The sequence below is a fragment of the Podarcis bocagei genome (assembly GCF_964188305.1).
Source record: "Podarcis bocagei genome assembly, chromosome: Z".
NCBI lineage: Eukaryota > Metazoa > Chordata > Lepidosauria > Squamata > Lacertidae > Podarcis > Podarcis bocagei.
The window spans coordinates 10,679,924-10,692,133 of record NC_138140.1 but is presented as its reverse complement, the minus strand read 5'-3'; the positions used below and the strand labels follow the sequence as shown (position 1 = coordinate 10,692,133).

Sequence of the window (12,210 nt, the reverse complement as noted above, 5' to 3'; positions counted from 1 at the left end):
TCAACAATAAAAAACCCCAGATAATAATGCTGGGAAAGACCCCCCTATTGGAACTGGGGCTGGGAACCTGCAACCCTCCAGAAGTTGCTGATATCCAACTCCAATCACCCCTGACTTCACCATGATGGCTGTAGTTGATGGGAGAAGGGAGCTGGAGCCCAACAACTTCTGGAGGCTTAAGCTCCTTACCATACTGGGCCAGACAGGCTTACACCCTGAATTGGTAGAGGAGAGCTTTATGAATAATTTTTTCATTGTGAATTTACACAACCTATGAAATCACATTCTGTTCAGATTTGATCCTCATTTGCAATATTTATACAGAGGGACAGAGATCCTGCAAAAGTTGTAGCCTTCCAGCAGGTGTGGGGTCTGAAGGTGGGATTAGTCCCACGTCCCCTGTCAAAAACTAAGATATGTGCAACTAGCCAGAGGCTGCTATAGAAGAGACTTCAAGTAGCTCTATTAACCATGCAGAACTGTCAGCTCAACATTCCTCACACGGTGTTAGTGCTGTCCCATGCATTCTCATGCAAAACTAGTCTTGGGAATAGGTTTAAAACAACATTCATCTTTATTTCAAGGTTTTAAACTATCCGCAATCAAATAACCTAAGAAGCAAGAAACCTACGTTTAAGCCAACTGTTTTTGGTCTCTCTTTTTAGTTGTTTCTAAGCAATTAGCTTAATCATTGGAACAGCAACCCACAATCTTGTCACCTGGTTGTTTTTGCAAAAATGGGTATATTGTGAAGAAAATAGGAATCATTTTAAGCCAAACCTGTCTTATGCTTCATTATTTGTCCCAGGACGTCTTGCAGTTTCTCCTCCTCTTTTTGGATATCCTGAGTTACTAGAGAAAGTTGGGATCTTTTCTCACTTAGTTGGGCATTGAGTTCTCCTTTCTGAACACTCAGATCCTCTAGAAAAGACTTTACTTCCTAAGCAAAAGAACAAAAATTGCCATGCTTAAAAAGTATGCTTATACAGACAGTACAGTTTAGGGATGGGTGAATCTGTCAATTTTAGTTTCCCTCAGTTTTCTTAAGTTCTCTTAAGTTTCTCTTAAGTTCTATTCTCCATATTCCACACCAGTTTCCAATTTTAAAAAAGTCCTCATGTGAATTCATCAGCATTCTAATGACTTTCTCTTAATATACATGTTTGTATGTAATTTTCCTGGATATACACATTTTTGCAATGCTATTTCCCTGACAGTTATGATTTTATGTTCACTTTCCCTAGTATATGCATTGTTTTATAAACTATTAGGCCACGAAACTGTATTGCAAAATTCAGAGAAGTGTGATTTTCAAATAATGGCTGTGTTACACCTTTATGCGCCCCCTCGCCCAGCTTGTCTGGAGTTTTGGGCTGGGTTGCCATCAGTATGCTGATGACACCCAACTCTATCTGTTGATGGATGGCCATCCTGACTCGGCCCCAGACACACTGACCAGATGTTTGGAAGCTGTGGCTGGCTGGTTACGTGGGAGCCGGTTGAAGCTAAATCCTTCGAAGGCAGAGGTCCTGTGGCTGGGACGGGACGATATGGGATTGGGGGGGGGCAACTCCCATCTTTTGCGGGGGCGCAATTAGTGCCAGCACCGTCCGTTAAGAGTTTGGGTGTAATCTTCGACACCTCCCTTTCCATGGAGGCGCAGATTGCAGCTACAACAAAGGCGGCATTTTTCCATCTCCGCCAAGCTAAGCAGTTGGCTCCTTACCTCTCTCGCCCTGACCTAGCCACTGTGATCCACGCGACGGTCACCTCCAGACTGGATTATTGTAACTCGCTCTACGTGGGGCTGCCCTTGAGACTGACCCAGAAACTCCAGCGGGTGCAGAATGCTGCAGCGAGACTCCTTACGGGGTCTTCGCTGCGAGATCACATTCACCCGGTGCTACACCAGCTGCACTGGCTCCCGGTGGAGTACAGGATCAGGTTTAAGGTGCTGGTTTTAACCTTTAAAGCCCTATACGGCCTAGGACCCTCATACCTATGGGACCGCCTCTCCTGGTATGCCCCACAGAGAAACTTACGGTCTTCAAATAAAAACATCTTGAAGGTCCCAGGCCACAGAGAAGTTAGGCTGGCCTCAACTAGAGCCAGGGCTTTTTCGGCCGTGGTTCCGATCTGGTGGAACACTCTGTCACAAGAGACCAGGCCCCTGCGGGACTTGACATCTTTCCGCAGGGCCTGCAAGACAGAGCTGTTCCACCAGGCCTTTGGCCAGGGCACAGCCTGACTCCCTCCCTCTGGCCCAATGGTTGCCAGTGGCTTGAATTAATTTTATAATGAATGATTTTAGAGTGTTGTTTGTGCTGTACTTTTGTACTGTTTTATTGTTGTTAGCCGCCCTGAGCCCGGCTTCGGCTGGGGAGGGCGGGATATAAATAAAATTTATTATTATTATTATTATTATTATTATTATTATTATTATTATTATTATGTTTGCATAACATTTTAGGAAGAGTGAATTAGGTAGATTCACCTATAAGTGAGATCAGAATTGAAGTTCTCCTCCACCACTAGGTGCAGTCCTATGCAAAACCCATTAGGTTCAATGGAACTTACTTCCAGGTCAGTGTGAACAGGACTGCAACCTTAGCATGATAGCCAATGCTAATTCTACTCAAGAGTAAACCCACTGAAAATAAAAAATGACTAATTTATGCACAGTACTTTCAATGGGTCTACTCTCGAGTAAAACTAGCACTTGATACAACCCCTAATAATCTTACTTACAAAATTCAAATTGTTGTAACTATCAGCTGGACATTGATTCACAATTTTTGTGACTTAAGACAATGGAATAGTTTCAATATAAACCTTCAAAAGGGAACAGTATCCAAGAAAAATCCAAACTGGCTTCAAAATAAACAAGAAACTAGAAAACCTTTATTTGTCGCCGTTTTTCAGCCACTTCAGCTTCGCCATGCCCAAGAGCTTCTGTTAGGTCAGCATTTTTCTGAGCAATGCTCTCTTGGAGGAGGAGGAGCTCTTTATTTTTTTGACCAAGCAGTCTGTCCAAAATTAGCAGCTCCTGCTGTTGAGCTGCAGTCTACAAAAATTAGGAGAGGAGGAGGGAAAAACACAATGTGGGTCTTTATCGGTCACACTTTGGGACTATGCACTCCCTATGTGACCTCTGAGATTCTTTGAGCAGAGGACACTTGCTATTCTCAAGAGCTGATTGAGTGTGATGGCTGAGCTATTGGGCTAAGGGGATTTTGCTTTGAAATTCACTCCTGGTTGTGAACTCACAAGGTAGTCTCAGGCAGTCCATTATTCTGTCTGTAAATCCCTAACCCCCCTCCCTGTTCCCTTCCTAACTTTAATAAAGAGATAAAACAGTAAGTCTATAGGATTGTTATAAGGATTATTGAGATAATACATTATTTTTATATTTTGGGAACACCCTAAAGCACAACTAAATACTTATCATCAGCACCACTACCACCACCACAATCACTACCACCTATAAGCAGTGTTTCTCAGAAGGGGGATATACCCCCAAGGGGGCATATGAACATCTCAGGGTGGGATTTTCATACACACACACACACACACACACACACACACAGTATTAGTTAAAAAGCAACAAAGCATATTAAAATAAAAAAGTATTAAGTGTTAGGTTCAGAAGGTGAGAAGACTGTATGCAGCTTATTACATGATCTGCATGCCATCACAGTTGCACATTTGGCATGATCTTGCAAGCACTGCACCAGATGATATACTGTGCACAGCAGTTTATCATGCACAATGCACTTTTTAAAAACTCCCCCCCCCCCATTATTAAGCCCTGGATTTTCTTTCGAATTAATAGTCACAACATTTTGACCCCTTTGAAAAGTCACTTAGAGGAACCAGGTTTGAAGGGAGGGGGTTGTTTTATGTTAGCTAAAAGGGGTCACAGATTAAAAAAGAAAGAAAAAGAAATGCTGAGCTTCAGCAGGGGAAACAGGTGCAGGGGCCCTATGAGTGTGAAGTCTGCTGTTGGCAAGCAACAAACAATCAGGCTCTCTCATGTACATTTTATAACATAAAGCTATTTATATTTAGTCAATGTATCTCTTTTTCTTTTCTACTGATTTACTGTGAGATCACCCTAGACTAAAATACGAGTTTTCAAATGCCTCATTGTACATCTATCTACTTTTCCTATGTGATCCTCTTTCACTCTGCAAGTACCAATTTTCTAGTTATGCCTTTCTATTCCCTTTTCCTATTCCATCTCACATCCAGCTCTCTTCATGCTTGCATTTGAGCATCTCCATAAGACACATTTTGTTCACTATGGCTGCTTTCAAATGACCTTCATTCACTTTCCTCACCAACATATCTTGTGTTTGCCTTTAGGTTGAAAACCTGATAGCAAAGCCTGTGATGTTTTAAATGTTTCTACAGTACTTAGTAACTGTAGGTGCTTTATTTTAAAAAAGCAATGTGAGCTAATAAGATTGATATATTTCATTCTCTTTGGTCAGTAAAAATTACACCGGACACAGGTTAGAGCTCAACGTCGAGCCTACCAAGTGGCGATAGCGACGGCGAAGAAGAATTTCTTCACCGCCTCTATTGCATCTGCAGAAAACAGCAGCAGGAGACTTTTTCAGGTGGTTCACAATTTAGCGGAACCACCTGCAACATCGGGGCCCAGTACGGGCCACATGTTCTCCTGCAATGATTTCGCAAAGTTTTTTGCAGATAAAATCGCTCAGATTCGGGAAGAAGTAGACTCCACCGTGGGAGCAGGACCGGGGCGGGAGAGTACCAGAGTTCTGTCTAGTCAAGTTGAGTGGGATCAATTCCAATCTGTTACCTCCGAGGATGTGGACAGGCTGCTTGGACGAGTGAAACCAACCACCTGTCTCCTGGATCCTTGCCCATCCTGGCTTATAAAAGCTAGCCGGGAAGGGCTGGGCGATGGGCTTCGTGGGGTGGTGAATGCTTCCCTCCGTGAGGGAGCCTTCCCAGACCCGCTGAAAGAGGCGGTTATTAAACCGCTTCTTAAAAAAACATCTTTAGATGCGGCCACGATGGCCAACTATCGCCCAGTCTCAAATCTTCCATTCCTGGGCAAGGTGATTGAGCGAGCGGTTGCCGAACAACTCCAGGCACGCCTGGAAGAAGCGGACCATTTGGATCCCTTCCAGTCGGAATTCAGGCCTCATCATGGGACTGAAACTGCCTTGGTCGCACTGGTTGATGATCTCCGGCGGGCTAGGGACAAAGGTGAGAGCTGTTTCCTAGTTCTGCTGGATCTCTCAGCGGCCTTTGACACCATCGACCGTAACATCCTTCTGGACCGTCTAGAGGGGCTGGGAGCTGGGGGCACTGTCATACAGTGGTTCCGCTCCTTCCTCCTGGGCCGTGTCCAGAAAGTGGTGGTGGGGGATGAGTGTTCAGACCCCTGGGCTCTCACTTGTGGGGTGCCTCAGGGTTCTGTCCTCTCCCCCATGCTTTTCAACATTTACATGCAGCCGCTGGGAAAGATCATCAGGAGGTTTGGGCTGGGTGTTCATCAGTATGCGGATGATACCCAGCTCTACCTCTCTTTTAAATCAGAACCTGTGAAGGCGGTGAAGGTCCTGCGTGAGTGTCTGGAGGCGGTTGGAAGATGGATGGCGGCTAACAGATTGAGGTTGAATCCTGACAAGACAGAAGTACTGTTTTTGGGGGACAGGAGGCGGGCAGGTGTGGAGGATTCCCTGGTCCTGAATGGGGTAACTGTGCCCCTGAAGGACCAGGTGCGCAGCCTGGGAGTCATTTTGGACTCACAGCTGTCCATGGAGGCACAGGTCAAATCTGTGTCCAGGGCAGCTGTTTACCAGCTCCATCTGGTACGTAGGCTGAGACCCTATCTGCCTGCGGACTGTCTTGCCAGAGTGGTGCATGCTCTGGTTATCTCCCGCTTGGACTACTGCAATGCGCTCTACGTGGGGCTACCTTTGAAGGTGACTCGGAAACTACAACTAATCCAGAATGCGGCAGCTAGACTGGTGACTGGGGGCGGCCACTGGGACCATATAACACCGGTCTTGAAAGACCTACATTGGCTCCCAGTACGTTTCCGAGCACAATTCAAAGTGTTGGTGCTGACCTTTAAAGCCCTAAACGGCCTCGGTCCAGTATACCTGAAGGAGCGTCTCCACCCCCATCATTCTGCCCGGACGCTGAGGTCCAGCGCCGAGGCCTTCTGGTGGTTCCCTCATTGCGAGAAGCAAAGCTACAGGGAACCAGGCAGAGGGCCTTCTCGGTAGTGGTGCCCGCCCTGTGGAACGCCCTTCCAGCAGATGTCAAAGCGATAAACAACTACCTGACATTCAGAAGACATCTTAAGGCAGCCCTGTTCAGGGAAGTTTTTAACATGTGATATTTTACTGTATTTTTGGTTTTTATGGAAGCCGCCCAGAGTGGCTGGGGAGGCCCAGCCAGATGGGCGGGGTATAAATAATAAATTATTATTATTATTATTATTACTTCTGCCCTTCTCATGAAAGCTACTCTTGGGCCTGGCATCTTGGGCCACTTGCATTTCAAAGTGTGGGTGAGGAAGGATTTGCTGTACCACCAATTCTACTCACCTGATCCTTCAGCCTCACTAGATCACTCTTTTTGCTCCGAAGAATATTCTCTGCTTCTTTAAGAATTTGGAGGTGGTGATCTTCATTACCTTCTGCAACTTGTATATCGGCCTGCAGCTTCTGAAGGCTAGAAAAGTTTAGAAGCAAAAAAATGATTTTGAGGAAATGAAAATACGCTGTGGTCCAGTGTTGATCATCTGAATTGCTGAGCTAGTCAGCCACATGGAACTGTCACTGGTTCAGTTCATCTCAGCATCCAATCAGCCTCTCTTGCTGATGCCACATGCCCATTGAAGCACACTGCTGTCAGAAGAGAATTTCTAGGGCCTGGTGTACTGGTAGCCACTGAGAGCAGCTGACAAATTTATAGAGGAGAGAGGATAGGAATATCTAAATAGGTGGGCCTGGTGTGAGGCTCAAATGAAGAACAAAGCTCTAGTTCAGGAATGGGGAACCCTGTGTTCTACTGAAGGCCTCATTTACTGTTGGGGTGGCATATGTCACCAATGGACAGGGTCATCCCTTTTATTTCTCTTTCTGCCACCCACTTTCTAGGACTAGAATCTAGTCTTTCACAACACCAAGTTTGAACAGTGAGGACTTGTAGATAGGTGGAGACTGTCCAAGTGTAGGCATATTTCAGAGGTAGTGACAAATGTATTTGTTTGTTTATGTGCGGCTTTTTGGAGTATCATATTATGAGTATTTGTTGCAGTATAAAGTAGCAAGAGGATTTTTTTTGAAGTGAATTAAAAACAAAAACTCTCATGGACTGCCTTAGTTAACATGAAAAATTGATATTTCACATACTTGAGTTTGAAACCAAACCAATTTAACTTGCCTTTCAGTCAATATTTCAATCTTCTGGCTCAAGGATTGAAATTCAGAATCTTTTGCAGATATAACTTTGTTGATTTCCTTCAGAATCCCTTCTTGTTCTACCTTGTGCTCTTCTAGGTCCTTTGCATCTGCCTGAAGCAATCTGAAATGCATTAAAAAAACTCTTTCTAGTGCTGATTGCTTTTGAGTAGCATTGCAATGATAGGTCCAAATTCTTATAGGGTTTTTATTCTTAAATCATGGGCCATCAAAGTTCCAAGTTCTAGAATCTAAGACAAAAGAACAAAACTTCAGAATCTTCATGCAGCCAACACCCTCAATACACCGATCACTTTAAAGTGAGTACACCCTACCTAGCTGCTTTGGCCCCACAGCTTATGTCTGGAAGACAGATGATGTGGTGAGACATGTATGCATGCAGAAACAGACCTTTCTCATCAACTTCCATTAACTTTATTGAACATGCTCAACTTTTACCGGGCTGCTGGAGGGGTATATTTCCTCTACCCCATCCCAGCTTTAGTCTGCTAATATATCCCTGTTATGAGACAATTGTTCTATTTGTCCTACATAAGGATCCACACTTTGAGGCCGAGTTTGCTATTAGTATATAGGATGCTGGCTCAAAAAGGCTCCAGATGAGGCATATAATAAAATGACTAAGCACACCATGAAAACAAACCAACACTATTAATGAAATATTGATGATTCTTACCAAAGCAGCTGCATTATAAAAAAAATTAAAACAATCATGTCATTTGTAACAGGCTCCCAGCTGATCCAGAAACCAGGGTGTCTTTGTCTGCCTGTCACTCTAGTCCCTTTCACAGAGTAGCTGTTACATAGTTACTGTGGTGAATGAGGGGATCCAGTGAAACCATAAACAGGTGTGTAGCTTCTATCTTTCTTCAGTCATGTGTGGTGCATCTGCCCAGAAGCCACAAGTGCCTCCTAAACCACAGCATGACCACCCTTGCTATATAGGACCAAATAATGTGATGTTAACATTTTTGGTTTACCTTAGTTGCTGATCTGCATTTACAAGCTTCAGAGCCATCACCTGAGCCCGCCGTTCAAGCTCTTCAGCTTCTTTCTCCATCCGAGACAAATGCTGCTTAGCACTGTTGTATTTCTGAATAGTCTCTTTGGTCTAGAGAAAGAAAAAGCATTAGAAAAAATACCTCCTATTTCATATACTACTATTCTACTTGTAGCCAAAGTGTAGAGATGTGGGGAGTTCTAAGCTCTCCTTTGTAATTCAAAGTTTCTCTGCATCTTCCTAAAACAAAGTAATAAAAATCCTTACTTTCCCCCGAGTATTTTCAAGTTCAGTTTCAGCTTCAGCAAGAAGTCTGTCGGCCTCCCTTAGTTCTGCCTGTCGTTTTAGGAGAGTCTTTCCTATGCATTCTATTTCATCCACAATGTTTTCATGGTGCTGGAGAGATTTCTCTAACTCCAGTTCTGAAATCAGGCCACTCAGGTGCCCATCAATGAAGTCTCTAAAACACAAGAGGGTTAAGAAGTTAATGCAGAAAGTGAATAGCCATCAATAGCTTTTTAAAATTCTAGATTCTCTTAAGGAAGGTGACCCAAACAAAAACCCCCAAGTCCCACTCCCTGTCTTTCCCTCAATTTTAGCTGATCTCCCTATATAGCTTTCTAAAAACAATAACAAAAAGTGGCTGACCCCTGGGAACTCAAGCACTGTTTTCCCCAATACTGCAACCCTATACTATTACTTTCTCCACAGCTCTAAAAAAAAAAAGGGGGGGGGAGCAACTACCCTATGGGTAAAGGATCTCACATTGGAAGAAATCTGTGGGCAAAGTAAAATAAAAGATGGGCAGGCAAATTCAACTGGGCAGGGGGGGATGACTTGTTTGAACCAAAATAGGACTGTGTCATGGTAAGCAGGTGGCAATTCAACTTTCACCCCCAATATACTGTAGACTGAAGTGGAGGAGTTGGGCTGAGTTGCAAGAAGAAAAGAAGACTATGCATGTGATGGGAGATTTCTTCTTCCTGAGACCCCAGAAAGTCACTGCCAGTCAAAGTAAGCAATACTGAATCAGAACTGGACAATTTGATTTGGAAGAAAGCAACTTCCTACAGGGAGTTTTTAGATTCTTCCTGCTGAAAGCGCATACACAACAGGCTTCTGTGGCACTGTTGAGTGGAGAGCAAAGAGGGAAAAATACTTAGGAGACTTGTTAAAGATTTAATACAGCATCCTCACTTTCGCTTATTCCGTTTCTGGGCTATTCTACGCAGCTCTGCTACTTGGTACTCCAGCTCTTCTCTTTCATTCAACAGATCTTGAATGCCCTGATGCAATTCATCCATCTCTTGATCATGTTCACGATGAGAAGATCTAGGACAACTGCTTTTGGGTTGAGACTTTAAGTTTTCTATGCTGTCTTTTAGCCTTGAGATTTCGTTCTCCTGCCACAGATGAATATAAACAGTGCAATGAAACGGTTACTCTTGCTGATTATATAAGGGAGCTTCACTTGCTGACATGATGCTTCCAGCTTGTTCACTGCATGATGTGCATTGAGCAGTGGTCTGATTGACACAGAATGCTAAACCATGGTTTATTAAACTATGATATATTAAACTGCATCTTAGTGTTATGTGTGAACCCAGCCCAGCAGCTTAACTATGGTTTTATTAACAAAGGTTAAAGATTGCTTATTAACCAAGGTTTATAAAGGACTGTCCGTGATGAAAAGCTATAAAGCTGTGAGTTGCAAAAAAATCAGGCTGCTCTAGAGGCTTTTGCTGGTGCTTTTAACTATTCTGTGATGTGTTAAACCAAAATTTAAGTGAACATCTGCCAGATGCCTCAGCTTCATCTAAGTTTTATTAATTATCATTAAGCATTATGTGTGAATCAGACCAGAGAAAGGTCTGAAATGAAGATACATGTCTGAAAAGATGTGGAAGCACATGGCAGAGACAACCTGGGAAGTCACAGTTGGCCATGGCTCTGTGCACTGTATATTTAGATATGAATCTTAGCATCAGTTATTATAGTGTTCACTACATGAAAGTGAAATAGAAATAATAATGCCTGGAAAACTGTGCTGCAGGTAACCATTTGTACCCGTTCTTGAGGTTTAGTGTATTTTACATAAAATACGGCAATTGCAGATATATAAAACAAAATGGATATATAAAGACTTCCAAAGAGAAAGAATAAACCCCCAGTTTTATATTGATTCACTACCCTGGAATTACCTACAGTATTGGTAAATACTTATTTCTAAGAATATACTCACAATTTACTTCTACACAAATGATGCACTGCTGGCAACACGTGTTATCAGCTGGTACTTCTCTCCCAATATGTGCAAAGTACATTACTACACATCAGAGCTTTTCAAACTGTGTGTCATGACACGTTAGTGTGTCGGTTGCAGTGTGTAGGTGTGTTGTGTGACTGCTCCACCTGGGGCTGGAATCTCCGGTTCGCTAGTAGAACTGAATTACTGTGTTACGAAATGATTCATGTCTAAAAAGTGTGTCACCAACAGGAAGTTTGGAAAGCTCTGCTGTACATATTTCTTTGTTTGAAAGACTCAGCAGGAAAAAGAGTCTTCTTTATAAAGCTGAAATCAGTTGGTCTTAAAAAATTATAAACTCCTGGCTAAGGGAAAAATCTTAGCCTCACCAGTTTCCTGACTAAAGGGCCCAAGGAACTTCTAGTTGCTAGTGTAAGTGCTGCTCTGCCAGTGAAAATGTAGGTATCTCAGCAGGATGACACTGAAGTCCCCTTGGCCCCCACCTACAGAAACTCCACTGGTGTAGTCATTTTACCAGCAGAGAGGTGGAAAATATTGAAGAACATGTCCTAAACATCTTCATTTCTCAATCACATCTCAGAAACCAGCTCTGGGGATGACACAGTTAATTCCCTCCCATTGCCGAAAATGGGAAGGCAAAATGCTTACTCTAATTTCAAATGAGCCAAGAATCTTACCAAGTTATGATGCTCAGGTATGTTGCAGTGATGTGTTCCAAAAGACATTGAACAGTTAGCAGGAAGAGGGCTATATACAAGCTGAGCTCCAGCAGGACAAGAACCATATATAACTGTAGTAGCAGCAAGTGGTCCTCCGTTGGCAGAGACAGGAGAAGGTGGGCCACACACCACTGTTGCTGGAGGGGCTGGAGCACCATCTGGAAGTAGAGTGTAAATGATGGAGCCAGGGGGTGGCACAAAAGATGAGGCACTGTGAATCTTCACTTCTCCATTTTCTTGGATCCCTGAATTTTGGGTTTCAACAAAAATAATCCACGTTAAGAGATTAAAGGCATAGTTTAAAAGCCCTTAATATAAGATGGAGACAGAAACATGATAAAAATGATAAGATACATAAAATTAATAAGTTGATTATATATTTGATGTTATTTTTTGTTGTTTACCTGTCTAATTTTATTGCAATTTTATGAAATGCTTTTATGTGCCATGATGAAATTTTTTTTTGGGGGGGGGGCTATTAAATAGGCCATACTTATCAAAAAATAAAATATAATAACAAATAATCTCTAGAATAGCAATGCATAAGAGCAATATATATGGAGCTGCTCCTATGCAGTCAGGATATTGGTTAAGAATGGCTACAAAAATAGGGTGGTCTGCCCATGCCAGGCTTCAAAGTAGGAAGGCAGAAAGGGGTTCTAAGAAGACAACTATCTTAGCTTTCCTCCATGCCTCTTCAGCTAGCAAGAGGAGAAAAGGCCAACCTAGTGACTTTCCTACACCAACAGAGAA

At 43.1% G+C, this 12,210-nt stretch overlaps 1 protein-coding gene across 4 annotated transcripts in view; it reads right to left on the bottom strand.

The window, feature by feature from the left end:
- CNTRL (centriolin) overlaps positions 1 to 12,210 on the bottom strand; it is a 62,810-nt gene that overhangs the window by 12,402 nt on the left and 38,198 nt on the right. For all 4 annotated transcript variants that reach the window (XM_081179958.1, XM_081179957.1, XM_081179956.1 and 1 more), the window contains 8 exons: positions 11,416 to 11,702; positions 9,670 to 9,875; positions 8,740 to 8,932; positions 8,453 to 8,583; positions 7,435 to 7,575; positions 6,594 to 6,720; positions 2,900 to 3,064; positions 781 to 940 (listed from right to left, as the gene is read on the bottom strand). In XM_081179958.1, the coding sequence (XP_081036084.1) occupies positions 781 to 940; positions 2,900 to 3,064; positions 6,594 to 6,720; positions 7,435 to 7,575; positions 8,453 to 8,583; positions 8,740 to 8,932; positions 9,670 to 9,875; positions 11,416 to 11,702 (1,410 nt within the window). The remainder of the gene's footprint in view (positions 1 to 780; positions 941 to 2,899; positions 3,065 to 6,593; positions 6,721 to 7,434; positions 7,576 to 8,452; positions 8,584 to 8,739; positions 8,933 to 9,669; positions 9,876 to 11,415; positions 11,703 to 12,210) is intronic.